Genomic DNA, 18,201 nt, shown 5'->3' with positions numbered 1-18,201 from the left:
TTAAGGTTTGGGAAACTTTGCCCCTCCTGGTAGGAATGTATATCCCATACGTCACTAGCTCATGGACTCTTGCTAATTACATGAAAGAAACACTGATTATTACAGAAGAACTAAGAATAGACAAAATATTTTTCGGTAACATGAGTTTCTCATATGATTTTTATTCACCACCAATAGATCTGCAAATTAAAGAACTAGGAAAATGAAACTCGAAATGTGAATGGCTAAAACATGTTTAATTAAGAAAAAAACAACATTACAAAATACATTCATTTTTTTGCCTGTTTTTGCTGTTAAATACCTCTAAAAAAATGTGGTTATTTTAATTGACCCATTTAAAAGGGACATTGTACACAGAAAAAAAGAAAGAAAGAGCAAAATTTAAACATAAAGCATTTTCATAAAAGTATTTACATTTAAAGGGATGTGAAACCCCAACATTTGTGATTGAGACAGAACATATAATTTAAAAAAAAAAAGGAAGTTTCCAATTTACTGCTACTATCAAATTTGCTTTGTTCCCACTTTATTCTTTGTTGAAGAGATACCATGGTAGCTGTCTTGAGCTCTACCTGGCAGGAAATAGTACTCTTGCAAATAGATAACATTTTTTGCAAAACTGCTGCCATATACTGCTGCAAACGTGGGCTGTCTCCTGAGCTTATGCCCTACTTTTCAATAAAAGATACTAAAAGAACAAAGATCTGGTTATAGACAAAGAATGGTAATAGACGTAAATTGGAAAGTTGTTTAAAATCACATGCTCTATCTGAATCACAAAATACTTTTTTTTTATGTTTCATATAACTTTAAAGAAATGTACTAGTATCAGTTGTACACTTCCAACAAACGCTTATTGGTTTGTTAGCATTTCCTATTAGCATGAAGTCACTATAAACCTATCAGCATTAAAGGGACAGTCTACTTGAAAATGTTTATTGTTTAAAAAGATAGATAATCCCTTTATTGTTCATTCCTCAGTTTAGCATAACCAGCATGGTTACTTGCAATTTAGCCAATTAGTGCTAGTTCCTGCCTACAAATTACCATTCTCCACAGGAGTGAGCACAATGTTTTCTACATGGCACACGTGAACAAGAGGCGGCCTGCAAGGGCTTAGGTACAGGCAAAGATTTAGAGGTTATAAAGTATATTAATATCACAATATTGGTTATATAAAGCTGGGCAATGGGTAGTAAAGGCGTTATCAGTATTTAGGTCTTTTTCTGCCCTAGGCGCTCAAAATTCTGCTGCCCCCCCAACAAAAAAAAGTTTTAGGCCTATTTTGGCCACAATATTGTTTGGTCTGGGGGTAATGTGGATTTTTTTTATGGCATTTCCAATGCAGTCTCTTATTATACCCCCCTATAATGCAAGCTCTTTAGGGCAAAATCTTCCATTATATACCTGTATAATATTTCTAAAATAACTGTAAGCTTCTTAAAAATATAGCCACAAAAAAAGTGCTGCCCCTCCCAATCTGCTGCCCTTGACAAGTGCCTTGTTTGCCAAGGTACACCCCTGGGCAATATCTATATTCCATGATGACAGCACCCATGATTAGTGCCTGAAATGTATTTAGTGTCCCTTTAATCCTTGTTATGGTGTGTTGTGATGTTAATTGATGATGTGTGCGCAATTAACTTATGTGACAAAGTATAGAAATATAAGTTTCTCTAAGGGTTTAGAGCCGGGAATTATGGGCACAGTGGGTACAGTGGGCATGTGTGTTAGTTGTGTTATTGTTTGTGCTTCTTATTAATATTTTGTGAAATGTAATTGATAAAGAAAGAAGTAGCTAGTAATATGTTATCTGGGGCTGTATCAGCTTATCTTAGCTCTTGAATTTGAAAAGTCAAAACTGTTTGAAAAAGATCTAGATAATTATAAACAACTTTGTGATCGGTAGAAATGGGACTCATTTAAAAAGTGTTGGAAAATTCTGATTGTGTCTATGGAGAGTTTTGTAGATAAATAATTTGATATCTATTAGATAAAGTTTCCTAAAGAATTGTGATGGACCTCATAATGTTTTTAATATGCTATAGAGCACTGTATGAAAGAGGTCTCACGTAATTTGACCAGGAAAAGTATTCCCTTTTTCAAACAGCAAGATTTTCTTTCTTCTCTATTAAATCAATAACATACCTGAGATATATGTTGAGATTTCTTTATACAAGTGCAATATCTGCCGGTTAACAATAGTGAAAGACACTTTTGGTCAGTGCATTTGCTTAATTTTGTATAATTAACTTACAGTTATATTTACAATCATGACGAGGTTACAGTGCTTAGTAAAGTAAAAAGGTACCAATACAGAACAGGCAAATACCACAGTCTACTGTGATATCAACTTTGTCTACTTTAGAGTGGTCAAGAAAGCTACAACAAATATTTAACTTTGCATTTAATATCTAATTCAATTATTTTGGCTATTCCATGTCAGTTTCAGAAGATTCCTGAAAATACACAAATAGAGTTTTTATTTCTTTAGGGTAGACAACCAGAATAAAGTCTTTTGTCCTTAGGTTATGTTCCATGCGATCTGCAAAAGACAACATGTGAATATATCAGCATCATTAAAAATGTTTATAAATTTTTCCTTGTTTTATATTGACTATACTGTATATAAAGAGTACATATTGTTGATAAGGTAAAATGTATGGAGTAATACACTTAAAGGGACAGTAAACACTGCAATACAAAATGTTTAATTAAGTTTAGTAAAACAACTTTGTGATATACTTTCACTATGTATTTATACCCAATGTTTCAGTAATTAAATTCCTATAACTAAGAATTTTCCAAATCATAGAAATAGAAACACACATGGCAATAGAGTTGGCACCTTTATTACATACATTATTTACAAGTAAGGTAATGCAAAAACATAAATTATGCTTACCTGATAATTTAATTTCCTTCTGTATGAGGAGAGTCCACGGTATCATTCCTTACTGTTGGGAATACTGAACCTGGCCACCAGGAGGAGGCAAAGACACCCCAGCCAAAGGCTCAAATACTCCTCCTACTTCCCTCATATCCCAGTCATTCTGCCAAGGGAGCAAGGAACAGTAGGAGAAATATCAGGGTATAAATGGTGCTGGAAGAGAAAAACAAAATTTTGGCTCGCCCATCAGAGTATACGGGTGAGGGCCATGGACTTTTCTCACACAGAAGGAAATGAAATTATCAGGTAAGCATAATTTATGTTTTCCTTCTTAATATGAGGAGAGTCCGTGGCATCATTCCTTACTGTTGGGAAAACTATACCCAAGCTCTAGAGGACACTGAATGATAACGGGAAAGGTAAAGAAAAGGCCGACCCTAATCTGAGGGTACCACAGCCTTTAAAACCTTTGATAACGGGAAAGGTAAAGAAAAGGCCGACCCTAATCTGAGGGTACCACAGCCTTTAAAACCTTTCTCCCAAAAGCTGCTTCAGCTGAAGCAAATACGTCAAATTTGTAGAATTTTGAAAAAGGATGTAAGGAGGACTAGGTAGCCGCCTTACAAATCTAATCCATAGGGGCCTCGTTCTTAAAGGCCCAAGAGGAAGCCACCGCTCTCGTGGAATGAGCCATAATCCTCTGAGGAGGTCTAAGTCCCGCTGACTCGTAAGCTAAGCGTATAACACTCCTCAACCAAAAAGATAAGGAAGTCGAAGAGGCCTTCAGACCCTTACGCTTCCCAGAGTAGATAACAAATAAAGCTCAAACAACATCCAGATTATGAAGTAAACGTTCCTTCGAAGAAGAAGGATTAGGACACAAGGAAGATTGATGTTACGATCAGACACCACCTTAGGAAGAAAACCAAAGCGGGTACGAAGGACAGCACTATCTGTGTGAAACACCAGATAAGGAGGCTCACATTGCAAGGCAGCCATTTCAGAAACTCTGCATGCCAACGCAATAGCCAATAGAAAAAGAACCTGCCAGGACAACAATTTAATGTCAACCGAATGCATAGGCTCACACGGAGCCCGTTGCAAAAACTTACAAAAAAGATTCAAACTCCAAGGAGGAGCATTAGATCTAAACACAGGCCTGATCCTGATCAGAGACTTAATGAAGGATTGCACGTCAGGGAGCTATGCGAGTCTCTTGTGCAGCAAAACAGAAAGGGCCGAAATCTGTCCCCTCAGGGAACTGGCAGAAAGGCCCTTCTCCAGACCCTCCTGGAGAAAGGAAAGAATCCTGGCAGCCTTGACCCTATGCCAAGCAAAACCACGCTCTTCACACCAGAACAAGTAAGCTCTCCACACCTTATGATAGATGCGACGAGTAACAGGCTTACGAGCCTGAATGAGAGTGTCAATAACCTTTTCAGAGAAACCTCTCTTGGCTAAGACTAAGCGTTCAATCTCCACGCAGTCAGCCTCAGAGAATCTAGATTTTGATGAACATCCCCCACCAGGTCCGCAAACCACATCCTTCATGGCCACGATGGAGAAATCAGCAATACTGATGCTTGCTCGTGCTTGATGCGGGCCACTACACGAGGAAGAAGTGGTAATAGTGGAAAAATGTAAATTAGGTTGAACCACCAAGGCACTGCTAATGCATCAATTAGCTCCAACAGAGGATCCCAGGACAGCCACCCATATCTGGGTAGCTTAGAATTGAGCCGGGATGCCATGAGATCCATCTCCAGTGTCCCCCATCTGTCGCAAATCTCCGTAAAAATACCTCGGGATGGAGAGACCATTCCCCCGGATGAAAGGATTGTCTGCTGAGGAAATCCGCTTCCCAGTTGACCACACCCAGAATGTGGATCGCTGACAGTGAGCAGTTCTGGGCCACTGCCAATTCCAGAATCTGAGATACTTCCCTCATTGCTAGGGAGCTCCTCGTTCCCCCCTGATGGTTGATGTAAGCCACTGAGGTTATGTTGTCTGATTGGAATCTGATAAACTGGAACAAACCGAGTAGAGGCAAAGCCTTCAGAGCATTGAAGACCGCTCTATGTTCCAAAATGTTGGGGGGAGGGATTCCTCTCAAGTCCACATGCCCTGTGCCTTCCTGGCACCCCAAACAGCTCCCCATCCTGATAGACTTGCGTACGTAGTCACAATCTCCCAGGATGTCCCTTTGGATAGGTGATCTGGACAGAGCCTCCAAGAGAGCAAATCTCTCGACCAGTTGAGAAATCTATTATAGTACTCAGGAATTCCACCCTGGTACTGGGAACAAGAAAAACTCTTTTCTAAGTTTATCTTCCATCCATGAGATCAAGGAAGAAATAGAAGAGATTACAAATGGTCTTCTGCCAGACGACAGGATGGTGCTTGAACCAGAATATCGTCCAAAGTGCTATTGCTATACCTCTGGTTCTGGCCACTGCAAGCAGAGCCCTTAGAACCTTCGTAAAAACTCTTGGAGCAGTAGCTAGACCAAACAGAAGTGCAATAAACTGGAAGTGCTGGTCCAGGAACGCAAACCTTAGGAACTTGAAGTGTTCCTTGTGTATTAGAAGGTGAAGGTAAGCATCCTTCAGATCTATCGTGGTCATGAAATGTCCTTCCTGAACTAAGGGAAGGATGGACCTTATTGTCTCAATCTTGAACAAGGGGACAGCTAGGAATTTGTTTAAGCACTTTAGGCCCAGAATCGGGCGGAAAGTTCCCTCCTTCTTTGGAACCACAAAAAGGTTTTAGTAGTATTCCAGACCTCTTTCTGCAAGAGGTAACAGTACAATGACTCCCAGGGAGGAGAGATCCCTCACGCACCCCAGAAAGGCTTCTCGTTTTTCTGGCCTTAAAGACAGGTTTGACAAGAGGAATCTGCCCCTGGGTGGATGAGACTTGAAACCTATCCTGTATCCCTGAGCGATGACCTCCAGGACCCACGGGTCATGTACGTCCCCAAACCAAGCATCAAAAAAGAGCGATAGTCTGCCCCCTACCAGATCCATAGCCGAATCGGGGGCCGCCCCTTCATGCCGACTTTGTCTCGGCATGCTTCTTGTTTTGCTTGGACTTATTCCAGGACTGAGCTGGCTTCCAAGTCCCCTTGGATTGCTCTGGCTTTGCGGAGGGCTGCTGATGTTGGGTATTATCAGAACGAAAGGAACGAAAATTAGGACCTTGTCCTTTAGGTTTGTTCTTCTTATTCTGAGGGACATTTGCCTTCTGTAACCGTGGAGATAATGGAGTCTAGGCCTGGACCAAATAGAATAATTCCCTTAAATGGGAGGGAAAGAAGCCTTGACTTTGAAGTCATGTCCACAGACCAGAACTTCAGCCAGAGTGCCCTGCAGGCTTGAACCGAAAAACCTGAAGCCTTAGCATTAAGGCGAATAATCTGCATATTTGCATCACAAATAAAAGAATTAGCCACCCTTAAGGCCTTAATTCTTTCCTGGATTACGTCGAGGGGACACTCCACCTCAATCAACTCAGATAAGGAGTCGCACTAGTAGGTAGCCGCTCCAGCAACTGCAGCAACAGCCATGCCGGTTGAAACAAATATCCCGTATCTTGAAACATCTTTCTCAACAGAGTTTCTATCTTCTTATCCATGGGCTCTTTAAACAACAAACTATCCTCAAGCGGGTTAGTAGTACGCTTAGCAAGCAACCCTGTCTTCATAGACCCTATCTAATTTAGGAATCAAAGGTTCCTCATGCAATTTAAGCTCTGGGATCTCTAAGGTAGCCAAAACTTCCTTTAGCAGAAAGTGTAAATGTTCAATCCTAAATCTAAAGTCTGGAGGCTTAGAGGCAGCAGATTCCGACCCAGAAAGAGCATCCTCTGAAGTATCAGAGGCGTCTTCATCAGCGTATAATCTTGTATCAGATAAATCCAATAAGCTAGTAGATGATCTCTGGAAAGGATAGCAATATTTGACCTTTCGCTTGCGCTAAGCAGGGCGAGCTAAAGCACTAAAGGCTGCAGACACTGCCGTTTGTAACTGCTCAGCAAAGTCTGGCGGTAAAAGGGCCCCTCCAGATGGAGGATTAGGAGTGCTACGGAAAGCTGCATGTGTATTAGGAGATGACTGTAGGGTGCGCACCTCGCGGGCCGGAGACTCCTCAGAAGTGGACGGCTCAGTGGTACTAAACATATTAACCTTCTTTGACATGATTACATTATTAAAACGTGTGTGTGGTAGACCGAGCGCTAGTATTTTACAGCCTTATGCTCACTGGCAAAAGTCCCCTAGTGGACTTGGGATGTGATTACAATTGTGTGATATAGTGAGCGCTGGGAAGCTTAAAAGGACTGTGAGGTATGGATATGTTAAAAATGGAATGTATTTATTACAGTTAATATACAATGAAAATACAATATAATACATACAAATTAAAAAGCTTCTAAAATTCTTCCTAAAATCTCTATGGATCCATGAGATATAAGTCTTAAGGATATAGTGTTACCTATATCTGTGGTGTTGGAACAAATATTACGTTAGCTCCGACAACAGTCTAAGACCATAGTATTATGGTCTATAAAGTACAGTTTAAGCACAGATATTTACAAACAGCAGATGTGATGTAAATGGCCAAAATTGGCGTAGTACAATGTCAATAATACAGATGTCAACAATACAGATGCAGTATAAAAGTATAAGTGATAGAAATACAATATAAATAAAAGTGTAGGAGAAATCCAATTGTGTAAAAATGGAAATAAAATTTGTTGAAAAAATGAAGAAATTTATGTCTCTCAAATAGTTTCTTAAAAAATGTCTCTTTGGAAAATCACAGTGTTCCAAAAAAAAATATATATCAGAGTGTTCCACAAAAATTGCAAAAGTGTTCCTCAAAAATTGTAAAAAATTAATCCACAAATAAATATCAAAGTGTTCAAAAAATATGGTGGGTAAGTGCGTTCAAAGAAATCCTAGATGATTAACTTCCAAAATAAACTCCAATAGCTGTGGTAGACGTGAAGGAGATTATAAGAATGCAGAATATAAAAAATATATAAAAAATGTAGAATATAAAAATGCAGAAGAAAAAAAAAAAAAGTACAATAATGTGGCGGGTAGGACCAAAGTCGTCCTCCTAATCTGTGGGTGAAATAAAGTGCAATAGTGTAATAACGTCTAGATGTGGTATAATAAAATCAGAAATTTGCTCACCAGTATGTCGAAGCGTTTCGGCCCTCCTAGGCCTTTCTCAAGACAGATTCTCAAGAGGGCCGAAACTCGTCGACATACTGGTGAGCAAATTTCTGATTTTATTATACCACATCTAGACGTTATTACACTATTGCACTTTATTTCACCCACAGATTAGGAGGACGACTTTGGACCTACCCGCCACATTATTGTACTTTTTTTTTTTTTTCTTCTGCATTTTTATATTCTACATTTTTTATATATTTTTTATATTCTGCATTCTTATAATCTCCTTCACGTCTACCACAGCTATTGGAGTTTATTTTGGAAGTTAATCATCTAGGATTTCTTTGAACGCACTTACCCACCATATTTTTTGAACACTTTGATATTTATTTGTGGATTAATTTTTTACAATTTTTGTGGAACACTTTTGCAATTTTTGTGGAACACTCTGATATATATTTTTTTTTTGGAACACTGTGATTTTCCAAAGAGACATTTTTTAAGAAACTATTTGAGAGACATAAATTTCTTCATTTTTTCAACAAATTTTATTTCCATTTTTACACAATTGGATTTCTCCTACACTTTTATTTATATTGTATTTCTATCACTTATACTTTTATACTGCATCTGTATTGTTGACATCTGTATTATTGACATTGTACTACGCCAATTTTGGCCATTTACATCACATCTGCTGTTTGTAAATATCTGTGCTTAAACTGCACTTTATAGACCATAATACTATGGTCTTAGACTGTTGTCGGAGCTAACGTAATATTTGTTCCAACACCACAGATATAGGTAACACTATATCCTTAAGACTTATATCTCATGGATCCATAGAGATTTTAGGAAGAATTTTAGAAGCTTTTTAATTTGTATGTATTATATTGTATTTTCATTGTATATTAACTGTAATAAATACATTCCATTTTTAACATATCCATGATTACATTATCAAGGCATGTGAAACATAATTGAGCAGGCGGGTATACCACGGCCTCCTCACAATATAGGCAGGTATTAGACTTAGGTAAAGAGGGAGTACCCTCTAACGCATCAGAATCCTCCATAGCTTGCGCTTATAAAGCAGACTATCGAGTAAAGATAAAACGGCACCTTTATACCCCAATGGCTGGGGCACTCACCACCTCCTATGACCCAGGCCAAAACAGAGAAACCGATTTCCCGAAAAAACGCACGGTCAGGAAAGAGGAAACAGTGTGACCAAACCCGGTCACGTGGTGTGCAATGCAGGACCGCCCTTGCTATAGGAAAAAGCGCACCAAGCCCTTTCAGCCTGCATAGCTTACAAAAACGAAAGTGAAAACTTGTACGTTCCAACATCTGCCTGAGCCTCATCTCACACATGTCACAGCATAAATCTTAATAAAATAAATTATGTGATTAATCCCCCCTGTTGAATAAACCCCCTCTGGAGATATTAACCCTTGATTCCATACAGAAAAAAAGGAGCCACACTGTGAACCTGTCTTCCTTCGTTATCATAGGAGTATAAAAAATGAAACGATCTTACCAGAATCTATGTCGTGGAACAGGAACACAGCCTCTCAAGTTTGACGGTCTTTTAGCATTGTTCCTGACATAGACTTGAGTAATGGAAGCAGGCAGTGAAACTCTTTAACACTGATTGCTTAGGAGCTGTTAATACAAGTCTGGATGGATTTGCAGAAAGACTTTCCCTGCATCTCCAGACTCTAACATTCGTCAATGCTCTCAATGAGAGGCTGACAAGACTACTTAAAACTCCAGTCCAATTTCGAAGGGCAGATACCCTTCATAAGGAAATACTCCGTATCTTCTGACACTTCTCTGACAACCTCCTGTGATGAAAGGCAGAGAATGACTGGAATATGAGTTAAGTAGGGGGAGTATTTGAGCCTTTGGCTGGGGTGTCTTTGCTTCCACCTGGTGGCCAGGTTTAGTGTTCCCAACAGTAAAGGTGTCACGGCCGTGCAAGGATTTGAACCTGGGACTCCTGGTTCCCAGCCTGTTATTCTTTTCCTGTGCCACCAGAGGTATCTGTTTATGTGTGCAGCATTTTGGAGACCTGTTACCTGCAGTGGATTACTCTCTGGCTCCACCTGCTTGCCAGCTGCGGGTAGTTTTCTAATCAGCTCTGCTATAAAGGGCTGATTCACTAATCATTTGGTGCCGTGACATTGTGATTGAATTCCTTTGTTTTTGCCTCTGTTCTGTTTCCTGAATTTCTGTCTTGTTGTTGGATGCCTGGCATCTGAACTTGGCTTGCTTATTGACCATTCTTCTGGATTCCCCTTTTTGCTTTATGAAAGATTGGACTGCTTTCCTGGCTACTGACCCTTGGCTTGTATTCTGACAATTCTTTTGTACTTTGTATGCTTACTTGGCTACTGTGTCTACCACCATGCTGTGAGTACCTGTATACTTCCTTGGCTGTTGGTACTAAACTCTGCTGTAAGAACTGTATGTTAATCTGCTTGCTGAGTCTAAGCAACTCTACTGTGACATCTGTTTATCCTGAAGCCAAGTACCTTTGCTGTGAGTACCTGTATACTTCCTTGGCTGTTGGTACTAAACTCTGCTGTAAGAACTGTATGTTAATCTGCTTGCTGAGTCTAAGCAACTATACTGTGACATCTGTTTATCCTGAAGCCAAGTACCTCTGCTGTGAGACTGAACACCTCTTCTGTGAGTACCTGTATACTTCCTTGGCTGTTGATACTAAACTCCACTGCTGTAAGTTTATCTGCTTGCTGAGTCTAAGCAACTCTACTGTGACATTTATCATTTGCTTGTTACAAACCTGCTTAAAGGGACATTTATCATTTGTTTGTTGCAAACCTGCTTAAAGGGACATTTATCATTTGTTTGTTGCAAACCTGCTTAAAGGGACATTTATCATTTGCTTGTTACAAACCTGCTTAAAGGGACATTTATCATTTGCTTGTTGCAAACCTGCTTAAAGGGACATTTATCATTTGCTTGTTACAAACCTGCTTAAAGGGACATTTATCATTTGTTTGTTGCAAACCTGCTTAAAGGGACATTTATCATTTGCTTGTTACAAACCTGCTTAAAGGGACATTTACCATTTTTTACCACCAACTACCAAAAGTTGCCTTACCGAGATACTGGCTTATGCTCGGCCTGTTTCAGAACCCAAGTTGCTTTACCGAGATACTGGTGTATGCTCGGCTCGTTCCTGAACCCAAGTTGCCTTACCGAGATACTGGCGTATGCTCGGCTCCTTCCTGAAACCAAGTTGCCTAACCGAGATACTGGTGTATGCTCAGCCTGTTCCTGAACCCAAGTTGCCTTAGCGAGATACTGGCGTATGCTCGGCTCCTTCCTGAACCCAAGTTGCCTAACCGAGATACTGGCGTATGCTCGGCTCCTTCCTGAACCCAAGTTGCCTTACCGAGATACTGGCGTATGCTCGGCTCCTTCCTGAACCCAAGTTGCCTTACCGAGATACTGGCGTATGCTCGGCTCCTTCCTGAACCCAAGTTGCCTTACCGAGATACTGGCGTATGCTCGGCTCCTTCCTGAACCCAAGTTGCCTTACTGAGATACTGGCGTATGCTCGGCTCCTTCCTGAACTCAAGTTGCCTTACCGAGATACTGGTGTATGCTCGGCTCCTTCCTGAACCCAAGTTGCCTTACCGAGATACTGGCGTATGCTCGGCTCCTTCCTGAAACCAAGTTGCCTTACCGAGATACTGGCGTATGCTTGGCTCCTTCCTGAAACCAAGTTGCCTTACTGAGATACTGGCGTATGCTTGGCCCCTTCCTAAACCCAAGTTGCCTTACCGAGATACTGGCTTATGCTCGGCCCCTTCCTGAACCCAAGTTGCTATTCCAAGATACTGGCGTATGTCCGGCCCCTTCCTAAAACCAAGTTGCCTTACCGAGATACTGGCGTATGCTCGGCCCGTTCCTGAACCTAAGTTGCCTTACCGAGATACTGGCATATGAAACCAAGTACCCTGGCTCTAATACCTGTGTATGCCCACTTTGATCCTAATATCAAGTACTCGTAAGGGTCGTCTGTGTCTGTTGAAGGACTTCTGCTTGAACTGTTCTTTTACAAAGACTTTCATTTGTTTATTATCAGTTTGGAATATAACCTCGATGTGCTTTACCTCTTGTTTTCCTTGCATTACCTTAGTAAAGTTACTTTAAGAAAAGCCCTTCTTTGTTCTGTGTTTCCATTCTGGTATACTGAGTCCTACTCACCTCTTCACATCCTCTCAGCTTAACTCAGTCATCACCTTGCACATGCTCCATACCCCTGAACCTGCTCAGCCGAGCATGACAGAATGTCAAGGCCACACATTGGAGCTTGCAGAGGTGGTACCAGTTTTGAAAGCCCTACTAGAACAAGAGACAAACATGGCACGGCTAATGCAACAGTTTTTTCAAGACCTTCCTGATAAGGTGCAACGTATAACACAGTCCTATGCCACAGACATTCAGACTTTATTTGACACTCAGAGAGATTTTTTTTGAAATGTTTTTTGACAATTAACTCCAGAGAAATCTTCCAAAGTTCTGACTTCCTCTGTACCTCCCAGAGCTACCTCAATGACATTTAAAGGAAAGTCTTCTAAAACTACTGCAGAGGGTAACATCAAAGCTGCTACAGCACCCCTTTCGCCTACAGAGATTACAAGAAGGAGAACTCAAGGGCTCTGTTTTTATTGTGGGGGCTCTAGCCATATCATCTACTACTGTCCAGTGAGACCTCCTAAGAGATCTACCCAAGACTCCTCAGCTACTAGTTCTGCTTCATCTGCTGTGGTGACAGCTGGGAAGAGTACCTCAAACCAAACAACAAAGATGGCAGAGGACCGGTTACATAATATCCTGGTGCAACAACTCCCAGATGAAACTGGTACTTCTCACATAAGATCTGACTTTGCTTCTTCTCTGGAAGTTTCTGTTCCCTCTTTTCAAAAGGGTTCCATTACATCCAGTCACCAGCAGGAGTCTGGTTCATCTGTTTCCTTAACCTTCCAAAACCCTGTGACTCAGGTATCACCAGTTCTAGCTGGAACCTTACCACCCACAGTATCATCTGGCACTGAGGAAGATAATTCAGATGGTTTTTCTACAATTTATGAATATTCAAACTCGGAAGAGTCAGAACCCCAAACTGCAGTTCGGGGAAGGAACCAGGGTCATTTGCGTAAATGCTCCAGAATAAAATCTAAAGGAACCACTGTTGCAACTCTTTGCCAGGACTTTCTTCGGAGAGCCCCAGGGACCGACATTATACCTCCTGAATGTATCCTTGCCTCTGATGGGACTGTGGTCCGTAGAGTGGACCTTCTAGGATACGAAGAAGCTAAGGCTGCTCAGAGAGCATCCTTGGGAAGGGGGAACTGTCACGGCCGTGCAAGGATTTGAACCTGGGACTCCTGGTTCCCAGCCTGTTATTCTTTTCCTGTGCCACCAGAGGTATCTGTTTATGTTTGCAGCATTTTGGAGACCTGTTACCTGCAGTGGATTACTCTCTGGCTCCACCTGCTTGCCAGCTGCAGGTAGTTTTCTAATCAGCTCTGCTATAAAGGGCTGATTCACTAATCATTTGGTGCCTTGACATTGTGATTGAATTCCTTTGTTTTTGCCTCTGTTCTGTTTCCTGAATTTCTGTCTTGTTGTTGGATGCCTGGCATCTGAACTTGGCTTGCTTATTGACCATTCTTCTGGATTCCCCTTTTTGCTTTATGAAAGATTGGACTGCTTTCCTGGCTACTGACCCTTGGCTTGTATTCTGACAATTCTTTTGTACTTTGTATGCTTACTTGGCTACTGTGTCTACCACCATGCTGTGAGTACCTGTATACTTCCTTGGTTGTTGGTACTAAACTCTGCTGTAAGAACTGTATGTTAATCTGCTTGCTGAGTCTAAGCAACTATACTGTGACATCTGTTTATCCTGAAGCCAAGTACCTCTGCTGTGAGACTGAACACCTCTTCTGTGAGTACCTGTATACTTCCTTGGCTGTTGATACTAAACTCCACTGCTGTAAGTTTATCTGCTTGCTGAGTCTAAGCATCTCTACTGTGACATTTATCATTTGCTTGTTACAAACTTGCTTAAAGGGACATTTATCATTTGTTTGTTGCAAACCTGCTTAAAGGAACATTTATCATTTGCTTGTTAAAAACCTGCTTAAAGGGACATTTATCATTTGTTTGTTGCAAACCTGCTTAAAAGGACATTTACCATTTTTTACCACCAACTACCAAAAGTTGCCTTACCGAGATACTGGCGTATGCTCGGCCTGTTCCAGAACCCAAGTTGCTTTACTGAGATACTGGCGTATGCTCGGCTCGTTCCTGAACCCAAGTTGCCTTACCGAGATACTGGCGTATGCTCAGCCTGTTCCTGAACCCAAGTTGCCTTACCGAGATACTGGCGTATGCTCGGCTCCTTCCTGAACCCAAGTTGCCTTACCGAGATACTGGCGTATGCTCGGCTCCTTCCTGAACCCAAGTTGCCTTACCGAGATACTGGCGTATGCTCGGCTCCTTCCTGAAACCAAGTTGCCTTACCGAGATACTGGCGTATGCTCGGCTCCTTCCTGAAACCAAGTTGCCTTACTGAGATACTGGCGTATGCTCGGCTCCTTCCTGAAACCAAGTTGCCTTACTGAGATACTGGCGTATGCTCGGCTCCTTCCTGAAACCAAGTTGCCTTACTGAGATACTGGCGTATGCTCGGCTCCTTCCTGAAACCAAGTTGCTTTACCGAGATACTGGCGTATGCTCGGCTCCTTCCTGAACCCAAGTTGCCTTACCGAGATACTGGCGTATGCTCGGCTCCTTCCTGAAACCAAGTTGCCTTACCGAGATACTGGCGTATGCTCGGCTCCTTCCTGAACCCAAGTTGCCTTACCGAGATACTGGCGTATGCTCGGCTCCTTCCTGAAACCAAGTTGCCTTACTGAGATACTGGCGTATGCTTGGCCCCTTCCTGAACCCAAGTTGCCTTACCGAGATACTGGCTTATGCTCGGCCCCTTCCTGAACCCAAGTTGCCTTACCGAGATACTGGCTTATGCTCGGCCCCTTCCTGAACCCAAGTTGCTATTCCGAGAAACTGGCGTATGTCTGGCCCCTTCCTAAAACCAAGTTGCCTTACCGAGATACTGGCGTATGCTCGGCCCCTTCCTGAACCCAAGTTGCCTTACCGAGATACTGGCGTATGAAACCAAGTACCCTGGCTCTAATACCTGTGTATGCCCACTTTGATCCTAATATCAAGTACTCGTAAGGGTCGTCTGTGTCTGTTGAAGGACTTCTGCTTGAACTGTTCTTTTACAAAGACTTTCATTTGTTTATTATCAGTTTGGAATATAACCTCGATGTGCTTTACCTCTTGTTTTCCTTGCATTACCTTAGTAAAGTTACTTTAAGAAAAGCCCTTCTTTGTTCTGTGTTTCCATTCTGGTATACTGAGTCCTACTCACCTCTTCACATCCTCTCAGCTTAACTCAGTCATCACCTTGCACATGCTCCATACCCCTGAACCTGCTCAGCCGAGCATGACAGTAAAGGAATGATGCCGTGGACTCTCCTCATATTAAGAAGGAAATACAGTATTTATTGCTGTGGAGGGAGAATTATTGTGGTGCTCTAATCCAGTGAAGTACATAGATTGCTGCAACTACAGTATTTCTGCACAACCATCTTTAATCAATGGTACTTGTAAATAAGCACAGTAAATAAAGCCTCCCTTCCTTCTTCTGCTTGTATACAGTAACGTATTTCCGTGTTCATTCATATGCTTTCCTGTTAAATCACAATAAATATATAATATTTATGATGATTATCATTCCAGCATCCTATGCATGAATTCTGGCCAGGGGTGTATTATGGCCTAGGACAAAAAGGCTCATGCCTAGTGTGGCAGATTTGGGGAAGATGCTGGTGCAGCACTTTTTGACATTACTTTACAGCCTTTGATATTCCCAGGCACCTGTGTGCAAGTGGCGACCTAAAATTTGCTCCCAGCGCCTAAACTTTGGGATCCTGATGTCCCTTACATTTTTCCATTACTGTGCTAAGTAACTGCAGCTTTTAAATCTGCCGGCATTTATGATGGGCGGCCAATTACACAAGTAACGTAAGTGTGATGTTTCCTTATCCATATGAGCAAGCCGATCAATTGGCAAATTAAAGCAGCCAATCTTTCAATGGTAAACCACGGTCAGTCATTTAACATTTTTGTTCCTTTCTAAGTGTGGGTTTACTTAAAAAGGAAAAAAGGTTTTATCGATCTTCATGTACAATTTTTATACTGTTCACTGTTGTACTGTGTTTGTACTGTACTGTTGTTATTTTAAAGGGACATTAAACACTAAAGCCTAGATTATAAGTGGCGCACAAACGATTGCACTAGCATTTTCGAGATTGTTTGCGCTGATATTACAAGTGTAGTTCGCTAGTGCATTCTTGATTTACACGAGAATCCTTACCGTTCAAAGATATGAGATCTCGGGTGTTAGAAAAAAAAAAAGCAACCAAAGGGCTTTAACATAGAGATACATGCATATACAGGTCCAGAAATGTATATGTATGTGTGTGTATGTATATATATATATATATATATATATATATATATACACACACATATATCTATAATGATATATATATATATATATATCTATAATGATAGATATATATATATATATATATATATATATATACACAGTGGATATAAAAAGTCTACACACCCCTGTTAAAATATCAGGTTTCTGTGATGTAAAAAAATGAGACAAAGATAAATCATTTCAGAACTTTTTCCACCTTTAATGTGACCTATAAACTGTACAACTCAATTGAAAAACAAACTGAAATCTTTTAGGTAAAGGGAAATAAAAATAAAAAACTAAAATAATATGGTTGCATAAGTGTGAACACCCTTAAACTGATACTTTATTGAAGCACCTTTTGATTTTATTACAGCACTCAGTCTTTTTGGGTATGAGTTTTTCAGCATGGCACATCTTGACTTGGCAAGATTTGCCCACTCTTCTTTGCAAAAACACTCTAAATCTGTCAGGATGCGAGGGCATCTCCTGTGCACAGCCCTCTTCAGATCACCCCACAGATTTTGAATTGGATTCAGGTCTGGGCTCTGGCTGGGCCATCCCAAAACTTTAATCTTCTTCTGGTGAAGCCATTCCTTTGTTGATTTGGATGTATGCTTTGGGTCGTTGTCATGCTGAAAGATGAAGTTCCTCTTCATGTTCAGCTTGCTAGCAGAAGCCTGAAGGTTTTGTGCCAATATTGTCTGGTATTTGGAACTGTTCATTATTCCCTCTACCTTGACTAAGGCCCCAGTTCCAGCTGAAGAAAAACAGCCCCAAAGCATGATGCTGACACCACCATGCTTCACTGTGGGTATGGTGTTCATTTGGTGATATGCAGTGTTGTTTTTGTGCCAAACATATTTTTTGGAATTATGGCCAAAAAGTTCAACTTTGGTTTCATCAGACCAGAGCACCTTTTGCAACATGCTTTTGGGAAACTTCAGATGTGTTTTTGCAAAATTTAGCCAGGCTTGGATGTTTTTTTGTAAGAAAACAAAATTTATGCTTACCTGATAAATTCCTTTCTCCTGTAGTGTAGTCAGTCCACGGGTCATCCATTACTTATGGGATTATAACTCCTCCCTAACAGGAAGTGCAAGAGGATCACCCAAGCAGAGCTGCTATATAGCTCCTCCCCTCTACGTCATACCCAGTCATTCGACCGAAACCAAACGAGAAAGGAGAAACTATAGGGTGCAGTGGTGACTGGAGTTTAATTTAAAATTTAGACCTGCCATAAAAAACAGGGCGGGCCGTGGACTGACTACACTACAGGAGAAAGGAATTTATCAGGTAAGCATAAATTTTGTTTTCTCCTGTTAAGTGTAGTCAGTCCACGGGTCATCCATTACTTATGGGATACCAATACCAAAGCTAAAAGTACACGGATGACGGGAGGGACAGGCAGGATCTTTACACGGAAGGAACCACTGCCTGAAGAACCTTTCTCCCAAAAACAGCCTCCGAAGAAGCAAAAGTATCAAATTTGTAAAATTTGGAAAAAATGTGAAGTGAAGACCA

General features: G+C 41.1%; 1 protein-coding gene across 1 annotated transcript in view; it reads right to left on the bottom strand.

The window, feature by feature from the left end:
- Positions 1 to 217: 217 nt before the first annotated feature.
- MAN2B2 (mannosidase alpha class 2B member 2) overlaps positions 218 to 18,201 on the bottom strand; it is a 341,988-nt gene continuing 324,004 nt past the window's right edge. Inside the window, exon 19 of the mRNA XM_053704158.1 lies at positions 218 to 2,545. Coding sequence (XP_053560133.1) covers positions 2,433 to 2,545 — 113 coding nt within the window. The 3' untranslated portion in view covers positions 218 to 2,432. The remainder of the gene's footprint in view (positions 2,546 to 18,201) is intronic.

This window comes from Bombina bombina, chromosome 2 (genome assembly GCF_027579735.1).
Source record: "Bombina bombina isolate aBomBom1 chromosome 2, aBomBom1.pri, whole genome shotgun sequence".
Taxonomy (NCBI): Eukaryota; Metazoa; Chordata; class Amphibia; order Anura; family Bombinatoridae; genus Bombina; species Bombina bombina.
This window is presented reverse-complemented; position numbering and strand designations above follow the sequence as displayed.